Below are 18055 nucleotides of genomic sequence, written 5' to 3' on the forward strand. Positions count from 1 at the left end.
AAAAAAAGGCGATATATGAAGACACGCCACCGCGCACAGGGGTTTCCATGACGACGCGGGGAGGGGTGATGTTACACCCACCGGAAACGGTCTCTGCAGTGCCAGCAGAAAATGAAAAAGAGGGAGACTTCATATCTTTTTTATTGAGTTTAATTGTTATATCTCATCCTGCACTTATGTGTGCTGCATGCCAAAATCGTGCCGAACCAGCGTGGAGACACTCGGTGGCATGACTGGACCCCTGTGTGAGCGGTTTGATGAAGTAGTGCACCGACTGTTTTGGAAACATCGCACCGGCCGAGAGTAGACTGTGTGGGAGAAGGCAGAGCGGTCCTGCCCCCTTCAATGACCAACCTTCAGTGCTAGCGATAAAAGCCTCGCTGGCGACGCCGCAACCATGGAAGACTACCACGAGTATCCCTAACTAGATATGCTACCAAGCTCTTGGCCTGCAGTATAACAGTTTCAATATGCCCGACCGGTGGTGCTCCATGAGGCTCTCAGTTGCCTGATATTAACGTTACAGGCCTGCTTTTTCCATCTGGAAATTTCTTGGCAGGGGAAAGCAGGCCAGCTAGCACCGCTAGCATTAGCCTTCTCCGCACTGCATCTCTGGGCTTTGACGGTGCAGGTTTTTCCATGACCACACCATTGACAATATTGTCTGTTAATTCGAGGACATTTTAACTCCAAGAAGTATTTTATGGGATTCATATCGGCGAAAGAGACGCGGGCCTAAGCCAAAATGGTGAACTGGAGGCGGCTGCTGCGAATGTCCAACCGATCGTTTCTGGCCTTCATATTCTTCTTCTCCATGTCCACCACTTGCCTCTACTTCATTTATGTGGCCCCTGGAATAGGTTGGTTAACAGAGATTTTCTCTTAACGCCTCATACGGCAACAGTTAATGTGATTATGTCTGGATTATCGCCTGCAGCTCGATAAGCTCCAGCTGCTGTCACAGTCCATGCTAATGCTAAAACAGTTAGCTAACTAGCCCACAGCTGAAAGATCCGCCCCAGGCATGATGACCAGTTAGCACTCGCTATATTGATATATTAACTAGATATTGTCCGTTTGTTGTGGATATGTGGGTTATCTGCGCATTAGCGGTCATTTCAAAACTGACTTGTGAATGGATGAACTGTGGGTATCACTGCTAATGTTAATTTCAGGGATTCCTAACATCAACACAGGCAGGTTGAGCCAGTCCATGACTGGGGTTTAGACTTCTGCTTGTACTGATGATTGGGCAAAATGAACTAGTATCCATACACAATAATTGTTTCCAGTTTATTTTGATATCAGGTTAAAATAAGAGTTGTGTTATGTTGGTGGAATATTCTTAAACAATATTATGTGAAAGTATAATTTACATAATATACCTATGTACGTAAACTCGAATGTAATATGTGCATTATTATAGTAGACGCTGTCATATTCCTAAATTATAGTACAAAACAGCCAAGTTTTTTCGTTTCCCGATTGGCCATTCGTTTCCTCAAAATAGTGAGACAAACAGTCCTCAATTTTGATGCTCTAATCTCGAATGGTACTTGCTTGGAATGGTGAGCTTGACAGGTGTCAGTTTGCTTATTGTTGTGTACATTGACTTTGTAAATGTGAAGTTTCACTGGCTGTGTGCCGACAGGAATTATATGGTCTTAGCCCAGGCTTTTACTGGCAGTCAGTGCTAGTCATGCTTGGGAGGAATGACAGTTCTGGGAAGAATGAAGAATTATTATAGCCCGAGGTCTGGCAGAATGATTGCAGATGTAAAAGTGATAAGGTTGAGAAGACAAGATGGCTTTGGTTCTTTATAAATACTGTATTACATGCTGTGGGAATGCAGTATTGTGTTTTTTATGTGTTTTATTGTGCAAAACTTGTAAGGTGATATGAGTACATCAGCCACACTTTGTGTGGAACCTGTTTCTCATTTGGATGCCTCTGAAAAAGAATGTGTTTCTGAAACTGTTCTGGAAAACTGATGCTTGCTCCCCTTTCTTGCTCCCCAAACACCATACAAAAACTATGTGTTGTTTTTTTTTATACCAACATTGCACATTGTATTGGAATTCAGGCAGTTCAAGCCTCTAGCAAGTTTGTGAAGGAGACATGTGCATATCATACAGTTAAGAGGATAAAGTTTTTCCAATTCTTTTCCCTAAGTTGTGTGTGAAAAACATCAGATGGTGTAAATATGTCTGTGGCTGCTGGGCTTCTCTCTTAATGCTACCTTGTAATGGCTCTAACTGTACAATGGTACCCAACTGCTCAAAATATTTTGTAGACTACTGTATGTTGCTGACTTATTTGCTGAATTCAACATTAAGCTAAGGAATTAATTGAGGCTTTGGGTTAGTCATTTCATGCATTGCATGTTCTTTCTTCACTGTGACAAATTTGACTTTTCAAGCAAGTGCGTAGTTGGAACTGGAGTACACATTGATAAGTGTGTATGTATGGAGCAGATAAAGAGAGGAATATTCATCTTTAAATAGCACCTGGTCCTTTTCTATGGTCCTGTGCTGAGCATAATGCATCCGTTTCAGGGATTGTAGTTACATATTTACTGTAATTTTTCTAGCTAATTGAAGGTATTACGTCAGGCAGATGAAGTAACATCATCCGCTGTCCAGCCTTTGCAGTGTCTTCACTCACCCTGTCACTTGCTCAACAACTAAGGCTTGGCCTGGCTGCTTTGTGATAAGACTCTTACCATCCCTTAACACTGCCTACTCTACGCACACTGAAGCTGGTGTACTGTCTAATACAGTGGTTTTCAACTGGTCTAGCCTCAGGACCCACCACCTCCTCCCTAATGACTAATCACAACCCAAATTTCTGAAAAATTTCAACCCCTTCAATTTATTTAATGAAAGATAGTGCAGCTATAGTGTAGTATTAACAGTGCAGTACTATAAACTGTATAATAGTCAAGCAAAATGACCAGCAGTGCATAAGAGGAAAATATTTCCTCAACAAATCATTCAATTAACAGCCTTTTTTCAACAGCATTAACTCAAAGTGTATAATAAATCCAACTACTGTAGGACTCATCAAGTTTCAAGAATGGAAATGTAACTGTAGCTGGAATTACCCTATTATCCCATATCAGTGGATACATGGAGTGTGATTAAACTAGACTGCTGCTGCATGCACGTCATAGGAAACCCAGGTCCTTCAAAATAGTGTCATTGTTTTTGGATACCAAGCCCAGTGGTCTTGCCTCTGCGAACTGTGAAAAGATAGAATAGGAGTGGACTGAGAGAACAGCCTTGGAGGATGTCATTGTTGCGTATGATGGTGGATGAGGTGTGATGACCCCCCCAGCTATACTTACTGTGATCTGTTAGTAAGGAAGTTATTTATTCTCAGGCAGAAAAATGTTTTCAGACTTAAAGTCTGCAGCTTGTGGATCAGTGTATTTAATTTGATGTAGCTGAATGCCAAACTGCTGTTGACAAACAGCATTCTGATGTTGTTGTCATATGGGTCTGTTTGTAGAGCAACTGCATACCTGAGCAGCATGTATGTGTTGGGGAACCTCTTGCTTTTCATGTCAGGGCCTATATAAACAGCCACACAGACACCTGCAGCGCCCCATTGCCTAAAGAATAGGTGCATCACCTATTTTTCCACATGATGCATGAGGTATCCAGTAAAATTGGTCTGTGGAAATGTTCTGTGGGTAGTGTCGTGACATAAAAACCAGCTCTGTTACACCTTTCAGAGCAGTTTCAATGTCTATATGTTACAATTATATATGTAGAATGTCACATACATGAAAAACATTTATTTGTTTTACCTCAACACTTTCTGTGTACGTTTAAGATTTCAGTCTTAACTTAATAAAAATGAAATGTAATTAAAATGAAACATTTCATTTTTAATGACAAGCATCAAATGCATTTTAATTTTCTGCTTTACTGCTAACTGACGTTTTGGAATATTCTTTAGATTTCATTTACAAAATCTCCTTTGCTTTCGCACCTGACAAATAAAATCACCTTTAATGTAGTCATGTTTTTTTGTTGTCTTTGTTGGTAAATACCATATCTGCCTGCTGCCTTCCTTTTTAATCATGGACAATCTAACTTCTAACAAATCTTTTCCTCTTTGTTTCAGTATAAGTACAGCTCTCTAATGTTATGCCATTGACAGATTTATTGATATTTTCTGTTTGTAACATTGGTTACAAATGCTGTTGAGTAATGCTGTTGATCTGTGTAGCAAACAGCTTCACATGAGAAGGTGGAATTCGTTGAGGGGAAAGAAGTGATGTTTAGTTCAGAGAGATTGGTAAACCTTACTTTGAACACTCACATGAACAAACCCCATAAAAAGCTATTTGAGATAAGAATTAATGAGAAGATGTAATTTTGTAGATTCATTATCTCCATCCCCCGCAACCGTAAAAGGATAAGTGGTTTAGATAATGGATGAATAATGGTGGTTACCGGACTATTAAAATGTCAAACTTGAGTTATTGCAGTTATTATTTTACTAAATACACTTGCACTGGCTAAAACAAACCAGAAAACAGATTATGTGGTTGCAAATAAACCATGTTATGTATCTGGCAAGACTGTTCCACATTGAACTCATTTACATTTTACACTTACAGCGCATGCCACCTCTAAACAGAACCATCAGTTGATTATTCAGTTTATTAGTGTTGTTGCAGCTGTTTTCAGAATTCAAGTCTGTTGTTGCTACTGTATGAATGATGATGATGAATGATTTAAACATTCACTGTTTCTGTTGATTGTGGCTGCAGCTAGGGAATCAAATTTGCGTTTTCTCTAAAATGGCATCTTTGACGTGTTAAGTTGTATCTTACAAGCTGCAGCTGTCGCTACATGATGTATGTGCAAGGTGCATATGTAAATTAAATTAAAGTTGTTTTTTTTCCCCTGTCTTTCTGCCAGCCAACACGTACTTCTTCATGGTGCAGGCTCAGGGCATCATGTTGAGGGACAATGTGAGGACCATTGGCCAAATGATCCGATTATACACCAATAAGAACAATACCCTCAACGGGACGGGTGAGTGATAACCACACATTATTTTGTTATATGGTGGCCCGCATTGCCTACATTTACACGCATCACAGGGTAAGAGCCATTACTCAGATCCAAAATTAGCAAGTTGCTTCCATTATTTTTTACATTTATCTGAGGAAAGCTTCTGTTTCTACTTTCATTCAAAGTTTGCAGCAATGAAAGCCCCATTTACTGTGGTTATAATAGTATGTTTTATTTATGAAACCTTCTTTAAGATACCCAGGTTAGTTATGGAAGAAAAGATGGTGTGATAATCAGCAGCTGCAGAAGTGGAGTGTGTTAGTGGTGGAGATGAGTACCAGATTAATCAGTATGCTGAAGTTTATTGAAGAGCAAATGACCACCCTGTTTTAGCTTGAACACTTTCACAGTTAAATAATGGATTTAACACTTGACAACAAAGACAAAACTGTTTAACTCTTAACTTAGCTCAGCTTATAGGGGCATAGCAGAACACATGAGAGTGATAGAATATAGGATGTGAATTGCTGGAAGATGGAGATAAAGGAAAGCTATGTAAACGATAAGATCACAAAAAGTATAGATTCTTAGTATTTCTACTAGTGGATATCTTTATTCTGCTAACATTGAATTACTTTGACCTCCTTAGTGTCCTGCAACTCCTGTCCTGCACAGTAACCAGAAATGATAGCCATAGGAATATGTAAAGCAGCATAGTAAGTAGAGCCAAGTAGCATCAAATGGAAACATTCAAGTTACTTAGCACTTTAGTAATCTGTACTTCAACCCTGGCTTTGAGTAGATGTACTTTACACAACCGTTTTATGTTTATGCTCATACTACGTGTTTTTATACAATATTAAACATCTGTGTGAAGTATAGCAGGCTAATTTGGAGGTGAAGTGATTGTTTTGTGGTAGAGTATCAAGGCTTTAGCACCAGTGTTCAGTCAAACATTTATATTTAAACTCAGGAAAAATAAAGAGTACATTGAAATGTGTATATGATCACTAACAAGTAGACATGCTGCATTTCAACAATACCACATTTATGATATGTAATGATAAAATAGCCCATATAATTTTCAATATAAAAGGTCCCTGTTTTAATGCATACAACTTGTGTATTCATAATGAATAGTAATAAACAAAGTGATACGTTTTCTGAGTATCACAAAAAGATCCTGTTAGCAGTATGTCTTGCAGGTACTGCATCATTGGATGTAAGTGATGTGGTTCAGAGTATTCTGCTGTTATGTCGGATGTTCGATGTTTTTTTCTGCAGACTATCCTGATGGCAGTAACTCCAGTGAGTACCTGGTCCAGCCAACCACATACCTTCCTGAGAACTTCACTTACGCCCAGAACCTCCCCTGTCCAGAGCGATTACCTTCTATGAGTGAGTAGACTGGTACCACACAACATTTTACTCCCACATGCATTTGAAAGTCAGAGTGTGAATGTGAAAAATGATTCAGGCGCACTGGTACGAGTTACTCTAACTGATGTCTGTCATGGATTCTTACTTTTTGGCAAAAAGCAGTGTACAAAATTACTGCTATTCAACTAGGAAAAACTTAAGTCGGGGTAGCCAAAATAGTTTTTTAATTTTAATTTTATATCAGCAGTCTTTGACACCAAATAAATGAATTAAGTTATATCTTGTTTAATTTTTAAGATGGTGACTACAGCCCATGAATGTCCATAAGGGCTGCAACTTAACACTGGGTTTTCCCTCATCAGCCTGCTCAGCCTTGATTAAAAAAAACAAAAACAGTTAAATGAAGTTTAGAAAGTTGGAGAAAGTTTTATAGATTGAGATTAAAAGAGCAGACTTTATGCTGATATTCAATCAGAATGAGGACTTGATACTCAATTCAGGATGGATAAAATGTTTGCAAACCTCAACCCAAATTTGGAAAGCTTAAAAAGGATAAGACTCTGCGTCTTACATTCCTGTGCCTTGTTAGGTCCCAAGTACATCTGCTTGTGCGTATGTTTGATGTTTCACAAGACGTGCGAAACATATTTTCTCCCATATGTTTTTACCTTGGCCAATGTTAACGTTTTAACATCTGAAAAAATGTCTCCATCAAACAAAAAACATCTAGGTTTATCTGAGAAGTTAAAGTTTGTCAGTGGAAAATAGCGTTGCTAACTATTAATACTGCTGTGGTAGTTTGTTTAGTCAAATCAAGCTAATAACCTAATTTGATTTGTGCTGTCCTATGGATAAGTTGATAGAGGCAAGTAATGCTACAAGCTCCCTGATGGTAATCAAATCCATTGTCTATCATTACTTTCCATACACCAGGTACACTACTGCTAATGGGCTTTCCCACAGTACCCACAGCAGGTCCTGCAAGAGAATTCTCTCCAGGTGGAGAGTTAAGCCACAAACGCAAAAACTGTGTTTTTCATGTAACAGCCCTGTTTCCTGTGCAGTGATTTTGTTTTTGTTGTTATTTTGTGATGCTGGTGTATCAGTGGAATAACTTCTCCCTTAAATAAACTCTCCACAGAGGGCCTTATGGATGTGAACATGACAGAGATCCCTATGGAAGAGAAAGAGCTGAAGTTCTCAAAGCTTTTTGACATTGAGTACGGAGGCCATTGGAAACCAAAGGACTGCAGACCTCGCTGGAAGGTGGGTTTATACATTTCAAGGCTTTAATTCCTATATACAGATGAATTAAAAAAGTAAGCTAATATTCTGAGAAATCTAATTTATCTAATATAATTTTTTTGTTTGTGCTGTAGGTGGCCATCTTGATTCCATTTAGAAACCGCCATGAACATCTCCCCATCCTCTTCCAACACCTCATCCCCATGCTGCAGAGACAGCGCCTGCAGTTTGCCTTCTACGTCATAGAACAGGTACAGTGCTTTGTTGTATGTGTGTGTGGTGAAGTGTTTTGGTCATTCTATAAGTCCAACATTTAGCTGAAGGAAAGTGTTCTGAACACAGGCTATGTGAATTTTCAAGACAGTTGTAAAACCATGTTGGGTAGTGAAGGCAGTCCCTGGTGTTGAACAAGACTGTATATACAATGACTTATTTACTTCTGTTAAGCTGCACTAGGATATTGACTGTGTGTGTGTGCTTGCACATATTTAGAGCGGAAGCCAGCCCTTCAACAGAGCCATGCTTTTTAACGTGGGGTTCCTGGAGGCAATGAAAGACTTGGACTGGGACTGCTTGATCTTCCATGATGTTGACCACATCCCTGAGAACGACCGAAACTACTATGGCTGTGGTCAGATGCCACGCCACTTTGCTGCCAAGCTGGACAAATACATGTACATGTAAGTGTGTTATCAAAATGTCATCAACTTTCTGCAAGCAAGATTAAGATGTAGATGTAATATGTGTAGTACATATTATTGTTATGTCTCTTAGCCCTTCTTTGGCAATGACAAATAGACTTAAGGGTTGAAAGGAATTCGGCACATATTTGGATATGCAGTAAATTATCCAGATCATGAAGCTCTATGTTTAACTGATGTTTGTTTTTGATTGCAGTCTTCCATACAGCGAGTTCTTTGGTGGTGTGAGTGGACTCACTGTTGAGCAGTTCCGCAAGATTAATGGCTTTCCCAATGCATTCTGGGGCTGGGGAGGAGAGGATGATGACTTGTGGAACAGGTTAGTAAAATAAAGGGCAATGCCCAGACATGTATTCAGATCTTTTCACATATGAACTCAATTGGTTGTTTTTGTTGGGTAGGACTTGAAGCATGAAGTAACGACAGAAAATGTCGACCAAAAGGAGGGCCTTAACTAAGACCATAGGTTAAACTGTCCAACATAAGTCTGATGACATTAGAATAGTGTAATGCTAAATCTGTAGAGAACTGTTGCCAACATTAAACATATGTACACTATAGTTTGAGACAACAATATATTGTGGGGGCCAGTTTATAACAAGGACCCATAACATATTACACTTCTAGCTGAATGTAAAACAGCAACACACCTCGACACATGCTGTCTGTGGTGTCCGTGGTAACCTGCTGAACGCATCTGCAAAAGGTTTTTACTGGGCAGACATTGACATTATTATTATGCAAAAATATCACGACATGATTAAGTCATATTGACTAATTACACCCCATATTAAGTGTTGACTGTTGTAAGTAAGTTGAGAGATTCTTTATTATGCAACTAACATCAAGCCAGAGGTCAATGATAGGGTTCAAATAAGTCTGTTCTCACTGAGGAACCTGGTTTATGCACATGATCTATTCAGATGAATAAGCACAAACAATATCATATCAACATGATCATATTTGTGCGTGGCGGAAAATGATCAGGACTTCATCAGTATTATGGTCGAGAATAGTTTAAACCGAGTGCTATCTACCTACAACATTGTGTGAACAAATATTATTCAGAATTACTTGATATTCATAAGATATTCATCACGTTCCTATCAGGATAATGTTTGTAAACTGTTTACAGCTTTCACAGCTCCAGTTAAGCTGGATTACATGGAACAATCAGGGTTGAGGTTGGCTTTAAGCTCATTTTTGTTTAATGCAGTAAATTGTAAAGCCATCTGGTTTCTCCTCAGGGTTCATTATGCTGGTCTGAATGTGACAAGACCAGAGGGAGAGATCGGCAAGTACAAGTCAATTCCTCACCACCACAGAGGAGAGGTGCAGTTCCTCGGGAGGTAAGACGGCTGTCTCAGATTTTTTTTTCTCTATGATCTGACCAGGGAAACCGCTCGGTCCTTCTTTTCATTGTATTATGCATAAGCATGTTGGCTATTTATTCATGCTCCTGATTTCACAAACACTGACAGTTGCTGCAAGTAACCCACAAAGAAGAAATGCAAAGACAGTGAAGAGGTTGACCACCAGGAAATACATCTCACATGTCAATGACACATAATCACATAATGCTTTTTAGTGAGAAACACGGATTCTAGAGCTAATTTTTGTTTCTGTTTTGTTTTTATACCAGATAAGTCTATAGGAAGCCTTTTGATTTTTAAACTCTCTACTTTAATGTTCTTACCAACATTTTAGTCACATTCAGTGACAGAAGAAATATCCCTTTTGTGTTTTTCTAAGACACTTGAAGAATATGTCATCCCAGTGTTGTGCATATGGGTAGTGGTTACTGAATGTATCCTTCTAACAAGTCAGTGAGCCTCACTGTTGCACTGACTGACATGTTTCTTCACTACCATTAACTCTTACATTGTAGCTTATTTTGACTACGATATACACCACCTACTGACTAGAGCACCAAATGTGTATTAATCCGCCACTGAAAATAGTTCCTCACAGATATTACTATACTACTACACTATTTCTTCCTGTTTGAGGAACATTAGGTCAGGGATGCAAACTTGTAACCCTTTGGTGAAATCTTGTTTGGAATATAGGTCCTGATGTGTGATGCTTGTAGATGTAATGAGTTTTTTTTTGTTTTAATTAAGGGGGTATAAAAGGTTCATTTGCATGTTAATGTTTAATATTTCCATGGAGCTTGACCTTACTAGCATACATGTTTTAATCCTGACTGTCATTGGGACTACTTGTTTTCCGTTACGAACATTTATTTTATTTTTCTCACAATTTCAACATCAGTTGAGCTGCTGAGGAAAAGTGTGAACATACTGTAAAGTTAGCTCCTCGTGGTTCCACCTGTTTTTATCCCAAGATAATATTTAGTTATATAAATGAGTGTAATTTTAATTTTGGTTATATGTTATGGAACAAGATAAATTCTTGAGGCAAGGATTTAGACATTTAGCTAAAATGGACCTGTGCATCTTTAGATGTACTCAATAAATTGTTACGGTAGCCTAGTTATGCTGCTGAGAGAAGCTATGAAGAAGCTAAATTCAAAAAGCTTGACAGTTTTTCTTTAAGTTTTTGTCAATGTGAGATTAATTTAGTCGTCAGATCTAATCGGTCTTTTTAATTTACCAAAACAGTGGCAAAAGGAAAAAATACATATCTCCATGTCATGCTAAAATCTACAGGAAATCCATATTATCAGGCTGATTTTTTTTTTAAAAAGTTCTGCCCTGGAAGGCATGCCCCTGGACCTGGATTTGCATCATTGTAATCTTTTTTGCCGTTTGCATCCCTGGCTGATTATAAACTACAGTGTCCACTTGTTTTAGTTATTGACTGAGCCTTTTTAGGATTGAAACTATGTATCTGTAAGCTGTTGTCAAAGATTTACTTAGAAACCAATAGGCTTGGGGCTGGCAGTCACAGCTGTAGTTGTAATCTATGGCGGGCACTTAATGAAACCCTAAGGTTGTGTTTCACTGCAGATTGTTAAATCTCTAGAATAAAATGCACATGGAGTCCTGTGGGAGAGGTGGAATAGATAAATACTGATATTAGCACTTTGTGACTGTGTGTTTTATAGGTATAAACTGCTGAGGTATTCCAAAGAGCGGCAACACTTGGACGGCCTCAACAACCTCCACTACAGCCCCCAGATTTCCCTCAGCAGCCTCTACAAAAACATCACAGTGGACCTGTACCCCGAGCTCGCTCCTATCGCAGACTACTGAACTGCCCCCACCGACCCCCACCCAACCCCTGGTCCACACCCCCAGCTCACCCAGCTCCCCTCCGGCCTGGCCTCCTAGGGCCCCGTTCAGCCACTCAGAGGCAGAGCGGCGGTGTAGCGGAGGAGAGGAGGGGGGCACAGGCCCGGAGGGGTGAATAGGCGCACCATGTAATGCTGCCAAGAAATCTTAGTGAGGAAAAAAAAGAAAAAGAAACCGAAAAAAGAGGAAAAAATGAAGAGGCAGTGGCAAGCCTCTCAAAGTGAACTGTCGATTGTGTGTGTCAGTGAATCTGTGCGTGTGTGTGCGTGCGTGTGTGTGTGTGTGTGCGTGTGCGTGTGCGTGTGTGTATGTAGGATGGGTGAGTTGCTGCATGTTTTTTTGTCCGTGCCGGCTTAACTACTACAAGTTGACATGAGTCTTGGTTTAGGTTGGGGGGAGCAGCAGCATCTCAGCTCTGATGTTTACTGCAAAGCCTTAATGTGGCAGAACCACAGCTCCCTGTGCTCGGCTCCGCACTGCTTCACTTCTGATGTATCACCGTCACCTTACAAGCCAACAGACAAGATCTTGTCTCACTTTCTACTATCATTTGTTTTATACATATCATTTTGTTAGGCCACAGTATTCCTTTAAAAGGAGGGATCTGAGTGAGGTCGTCATTGATGTTTGTGATATCTTTTTTTATTTTGATATGTGATATTTATTTTCTCTGAGTCAGGATGTTTTAAGAAGCAGTCCTGTCTGTGTCACTCAAGTGTTTGCTGTTTGTTTTGCTGCACTGCTGCTGAATACGCATGAACATGTATGTAAATATCGGCCTCTTAAAGCTCGAACACAGAACACAAACATGTAAATATGGGCCTTTAAAGCTCGGGCATATTACAGTGATATTCCAGTGGGTTTGAATTTTATTTTGGCAGCTACCTTCGTTCTGAGGATTTAATAAGAGTGAGTGTTTTCTTCCTAACAGGAAGATCTTCTAACATATAGGATGTTTGGCTTTAAAAAAAGAAAACAAGTATCCAAATCTCAAGATTTGACATTATCCTTTGCATGCCTTAATTTATTTTGTTTACCAGATTTTGTTCTTTTCAAACATAAATTATTTCTTCATTTGGAGATGTGTATATTTTTAATTTAGCCTTTTGTTTGTTTTCCTTTTGAGGTGCACTGTGTGAAAATAGTAGAGCTGCTCCTCAGAAGGAGGGGTCGAGACTGAGTCTCTCCTCTGTAACTTTGTACAGGGAGCAGGGTCGGCCATTACAGCAAGAGTATATCCACACAACATGCTTTAGTGCAGGTTTATGGTCTCATGTGAGTATATTTTTTTTTGTCTCAGATGTGTTTTTATTTTTTATGATTTTTATTCAAATGATTTAGTGCTGGACCATGTGATAAAAGCTCTTCATTGTACTGTACCGTGTGCTGAAGCACGGGGATTGGGCTGGATGCTGTGTGTGTCTGGACTGTGGTGTAATTATTATTTTCTATGCTAGTGAGGCAGCCAGAAGGGCCATGATGAGAGAACTTCAGTGTCAGCGTCTCACAGCTGAAGCCCCTGTTGTTCTTGAATGGCACACGCTGTGAAAAGTTTAATTTCTTAAAGCTTTGAGCACTATAAAGATGGAGAGAAACATGACGGCAGATTATTTTTGACCAGATGTTCACTGTTAGGATTCTCCTCTATATCTCTAGTTTGAATTTGACCATGAATTGTATGTTTGAAAGTTTTTTTTATTCGACAAATGTACTGAGATGTTAAATCAGAACTCTGGCCATTTTTGACCCACACCTTATTTACTGTCCTATCAGACTATTTAATCTCATGAGTTGCTTTGTGCTGAGTCTCTCTGAGGCCCTGATAAGTTAAGCGATTTTGGTCTTGGGTCGTTAGTCCAAACTTTGGACCTACATGACCTTGTAGAGACACATCCACAATGTGCAAATTTAGATCTTTGGTGAACAAAGACATGTCACCCACGTGTCAAACTAATCAGGGCAAGACATGAAACGCATTCAACTATCCTACAGATTCACACAAGCTGTATACGCATGCTATCACACGTATCATTTTTTTTAATGTAGTTCAAATGTTCAAAAGCCAACTTGGTCCATTTATTAGTTGTTTATTATGTCATTACAATATTAATTTTTTTTTGATCATATCACACGATGTTCATAAGCAGACGGACTATTTCATGTTGTCATGAAATTGCTGATGGAAATATGGAGGATAGACTCCTGGGCCAGGTCCGTCTGCTGATGAAGATCATGTGAAATGACTGAAAACTTCTGAAAAGTTACTAAAAGCTCCAAGATGATTTTGATAAGAAATTAACATTTAAACCTAAAAATGTGCTGCATTTTAAAGCAGATGGATAATAATCATTGATGTGTCTCTGCTTGCATATCTGCATTTTTATTTAGGTCTGAAACCATTAGTCAATTATAATACATTGACAAAATCTGCAACAATTTAGCTATTTTTGTTAGCAAAATATCAAACATTTGCTCCACCTTGGCCAAGGTGAGTACATGTTTTTATAAAAACAGCAGTTAAAGTTGTTGAACTGTTGGTTTAACCAAATTAGCAATTCGAAGGCACATTCGACTTGAAATTGTCATTTTAAAGGCCAAACAGGTAGTCAGTCTATGGAGGAAGCATCTTATTAGATTAGAATTTGAAAAATATAACCTTAAATTGCAGTTGTTTTCTACTCACACTCCAGCGCTGCAATTGACCAAGCATTCTAACGTGCCTCAACATTGATATGATAAAGTCATACTAATGGATACCTAGACCATATTAGACCCATCTCGTATGTCATATAATGAACTTGTTAGATGGCTGCTATCACACAGTTTGCATGGACTGCAGGCCTGCTTTTCTTGGTGTGTCTCTGCAAAAAGCAAGTCTTATTTCCAAGTGATTAAATCATTGTGCGATAAGACTTATTTTCATCCATAGCCTCAAAACCAAAAGTGTTAATTTTTCACCAGTTTTCACAAAGGTGCTTCAGTGGCATTACAATCGTGTGCTGTTCATATGAAAAGTGGCTCACACTTTGTCAGCCTCACATGAAATCAGTTGATGAGATTTTGTGAACAATTGATGTTCAGGAAAGACAGGAAAATACGTTTGTGGAAAGAAATGGCCAGAGTGATCTTTTATTCATTTATTTTCTATAGTTTTTAAGCATTACATGGAAGTCAGTACATCCGGCGTTCCTCCACAGATACACTGCAAGGACTCACCTCCACACAAAAAAACCTTGTTGCAGCAATCGTTGCAGTGGCCTGTATATGTTTACAAAGTTCTTTTTTTTTTTTCTCTCCCAATAGAGCAGACATGACTGAACCTCACACTACAGTCCAATCTGGCTTGTGTTCAGCCACAAAGCTTTATCACTTAACAGCACGTGGCTCAGATTACTGAGGAAAGCATATCCCAGTCAGCCTGATGTTGTGCTGAAGTCCGCCTCTTTTAGCTATGCTCTTTCTTTTCAGGGGAACTGGGGACTTGGAACAGTATTGGTTTAGCTGATGATTCTCTTGTGCTATGCCTTTTCTAGCGAAGTACCACAATTTTGCATAAGAGAAGAAGTCATCCCTGTTTGTAGGTTACTGACTGTGTAGCAGGAAGACTGAGTGTTGTGGAGAAGTGGATCTTGTAGCCTGGCTGCTCACTCATAACACCGTTAAATTCACGACTCTTAAGCTTGATAGGGTGTATACAGTGCCATGTAGTCGCAAACTCCCCCACCACTAGACATACCCCTCTTGTTCTGTTGCCACAATATTTAATTGAGCAGTAATGCCTTAATTATTAATTACTGCTTGTAGTGAAATATCAAATATCTGAGAAGCAGTATTCATATTTTGTTTGTAAACATATTCAAAGCTTATGTTGCCATGAGGGACAACACTGAATTGTCCAGTGGCTCTCAATCTCACATACACTCCCCACCCCCATGACTCTCTGATGAGCATGAACTGCATGTTACCTCTCACCTTTACACGTGTTACTGCTGTGCAAAAGAAGTTAAACTGTGTCCAAACTGTGACAGTTTTAAGACTCAAAAAGACTCCGACAACAGTGATGGTGAACTTGTGACCAAGACAGGCTTCCTCCTATTTTATTCACTTCTGTTTGGGTTGACCTGAATAATGCTCTTAGATGAAAATGCTATTACTGTTAACAATTTTAGGCACACCTTACCCATTGTAATGTTTATCTTACAGCCCAAATTTAGACATGGCTTTTACCTGTATTTACAGTGTACTTTGAAAGCTGAAAAAAAAATCTGATTTTATTCAAATGCTTATCCAATCAAATTGTCATCACAGAAATACTGAAACCTACAGTTGCCATAATGCAAATTATTGTTTATTTTAGATCCTCTGTGCCTGGTAAATGGTAAATAACAGATTGATATGCAAACTGTTGTTTGTGGGTACTCTTCCAGCACAAGATGACATAAATGTGGTGACTTTAGGATGACGTCATCACAGCTATTTGCTCCTTCAGAGCAATGGAAGAGGGGCTTAGTACACACACTATTATGTATAAATCTTTCTTTTTAATAACTGGCGCAGTCGTAGATGAAGCAGATCAGTCAAGTCAAAGTATGAAATATCAAAAACTGACTATCAAACGGAGGTGTTTTCAAACATTGTGCTTATTTTCTTTCTGTTTATAATTCAGAGAACAGCATTAAAAAATGAATTCTAATGAATAAATGCAAGAAGAGTGTTCCTGCAGGTTTAGGTATAGAGGAGATGATATGACAGTAAGCATGTACCGCTTTAGATCAGGCCATGTTCCATTATTCTCATGGATCTGCTTTATATCTAGTTTGCATGGCCAAAGCCAAAACTCTGGTCCAGATGCCAAGTATTAAAGTAGGAAATAACCTGTCTTGGATAATTTTTTGTAATTGTTTGAATCTGTCCTTGCCTCTGACAAATATGGGGTGTCGGGTCCGTGGGTCCCAGTATTAGCTGAGGTTGACTGCACCCAGCCCTTCTTATCTGAAATCTAAAAGTATCTAAGACCGTACATATGAAGTGTCACCATTAGACAACTGTATTCCATTTTGCAGTATTTGTTTGTGCCTTGAGTTATTTTTTTTACATTTTTTTTTCTCTTTACATTCAAACTGAAGAGATTAAAAATGTTTTTGTTTTCCTGAACTGTCCATGTGTTATCCTCTTCATAGTAATCACATCAAGTCAGACTGAGTGTGAAATGTGTTCATAAATCCAAAGGATCTGAAGAAACATTTAGCTCAGTGTTTATCGCTGCCTTGACATCATGTGTAATAAGCCACTGGGACTGCCTGTGGGTCATGTTCAACACAAGCTTCATCTCAAAGGTTCATTAAAGATTCATTTGCTTTGTAATTAATACAAACCAAACCTCACCTCTCGTCCTTGTAAAAGAATGCACACAAGCACATACAGTGTTTTTCTGATCCACAATTCCAGCACAAGTTGCTAAAGCATTTAGGCTTAACAAAGAGCTGCACTCTAAAACCCATTCAATCTGCATGCCCTAACCCACAAATACATATGTGGAAAAAAAATGTCATTTACATCCAGTTTTCAGATGCATGATGACCAGAGCAGGTACACAGAGGTTTTTGCTTCTGTGAACAGCTCTGCAGGCAGCTTGCCACTGAGAGGAGTTACAGACCGGCACTATGTTGTAATGTGTTCATGTTGGTTATATGACACATTCATCATATATATCTGGCCTCCTATGTATTTTATTATTTTGCTTTACACAGGTTATGTGGATATTTGTAACAACACTATGATCTTTGTTTTTCAAGTTCAAAAGGCACCTGTGACATAGAAGAAAATGTTTTCTTTCACTCTAAAAAAGGTTGATAATTCTAACTTGGCCTGCCAAGTATATGGTGGTTGGTAGAGAACAATGTGCATCCAAAGATATGTTTGAAGTAATCGAGACAGTGTTAGTTTTATTATTTATCTACATGAGAGAGTTCAAAGTACATTTACTGCCTGCGAAAAGTCCTGCGTAATACAAACCTGGGTCCATTTATGTAAGAACCACATTAAACAACATCTATTGTATAAGCTCCCTGCGCAGGGTCAATCGATATTTTTCTGAGCTCTGCACCATGTGGCCTCCATCTATTTATAGGGATTGCTGATCACATAATGATGAGAGCAGACCTGATAAATCATCTGATATTACTTTATGGATATATTGGTATTGCTATTGTATATTAGTGTATGACAGCCAACAAGTAACAAGAGCTTGAAAGATGATATTAAGCCAGCATTAGTGAAAAATCCTTAAATTTTACAAATTTGTCCACAAGAGGGTGCTCAACATTACGTTTTAAACTGCAAAATGTCTCATTCAGTATATATTTTACCCACCAAAAAGAAAAAATTTAGGGAACCGTATTAAAAAAAACGTGTGTGATAAATGTTTGATTATATGTTTTTA

General features: G+C 38.8%; 1 protein-coding gene across 1 annotated transcript; it reads left to right on the plus strand.

Annotated features, from left to right (window-relative positions):
• The first annotated feature begins 91 nt into the window (after window positions 1-91).
• On the plus strand, window positions 92-16767 carry b4galt6 (UDP-Gal:betaGlcNAc beta 1,4- galactosyltransferase, polypeptide 6). The gene is made up of 9 exons (XM_069679599.1): window positions 92-860; window positions 4935-5051; window positions 6315-6428; window positions 7552-7676; window positions 7790-7906; window positions 8148-8335; window positions 8553-8675; window positions 9604-9705; window positions 11427-16767. Exons 1-9 carry the CDS (start codon window positions 746-748, stop codon window positions 11572-11574), a joined length of 1149 nt encoding a protein of 382 aa, XP_069535700.1. The 5' UTR covers window positions 92-745; the 3' UTR covers window positions 11575-16767.
• Window positions 16768-18055: the final 1288 nt, after the last annotated feature.

Source organism: Semicossyphus pulcher, unplaced genomic scaffold (genome assembly GCF_022749685.1).
Source record: "Semicossyphus pulcher isolate SPU_LCO1_2020_fin unplaced genomic scaffold, fSemPul1.0.p SCAF_4, whole genome shotgun sequence".
Classification (NCBI taxonomy): Eukaryota; Metazoa; Chordata; class Actinopteri; order Labriformes; family Labridae; genus Semicossyphus; species Semicossyphus pulcher.

Coding starts and splice junctions, on each gene's coding strand:
- b4galt6 (XM_069679599.1), top strand. CDS start 746: ATGGTGAACTGGAGGCGGCTGCTGCGAATGTCCAACCGATCGTTTCTG. Junction 861..4,934: donor TTATGTGGCCCCTGGAATAG/GTTGGTTAACAG, acceptor TCTTTCTGCCAG/CCAACACGTACTTCTTCATG. Junction 7,907..8,147: donor CCTTCTACGTCATAGAACAG/GTACAGTGCTTT, acceptor GCACATATTTAG/AGCGGAAGCCAGCCCTTCAA.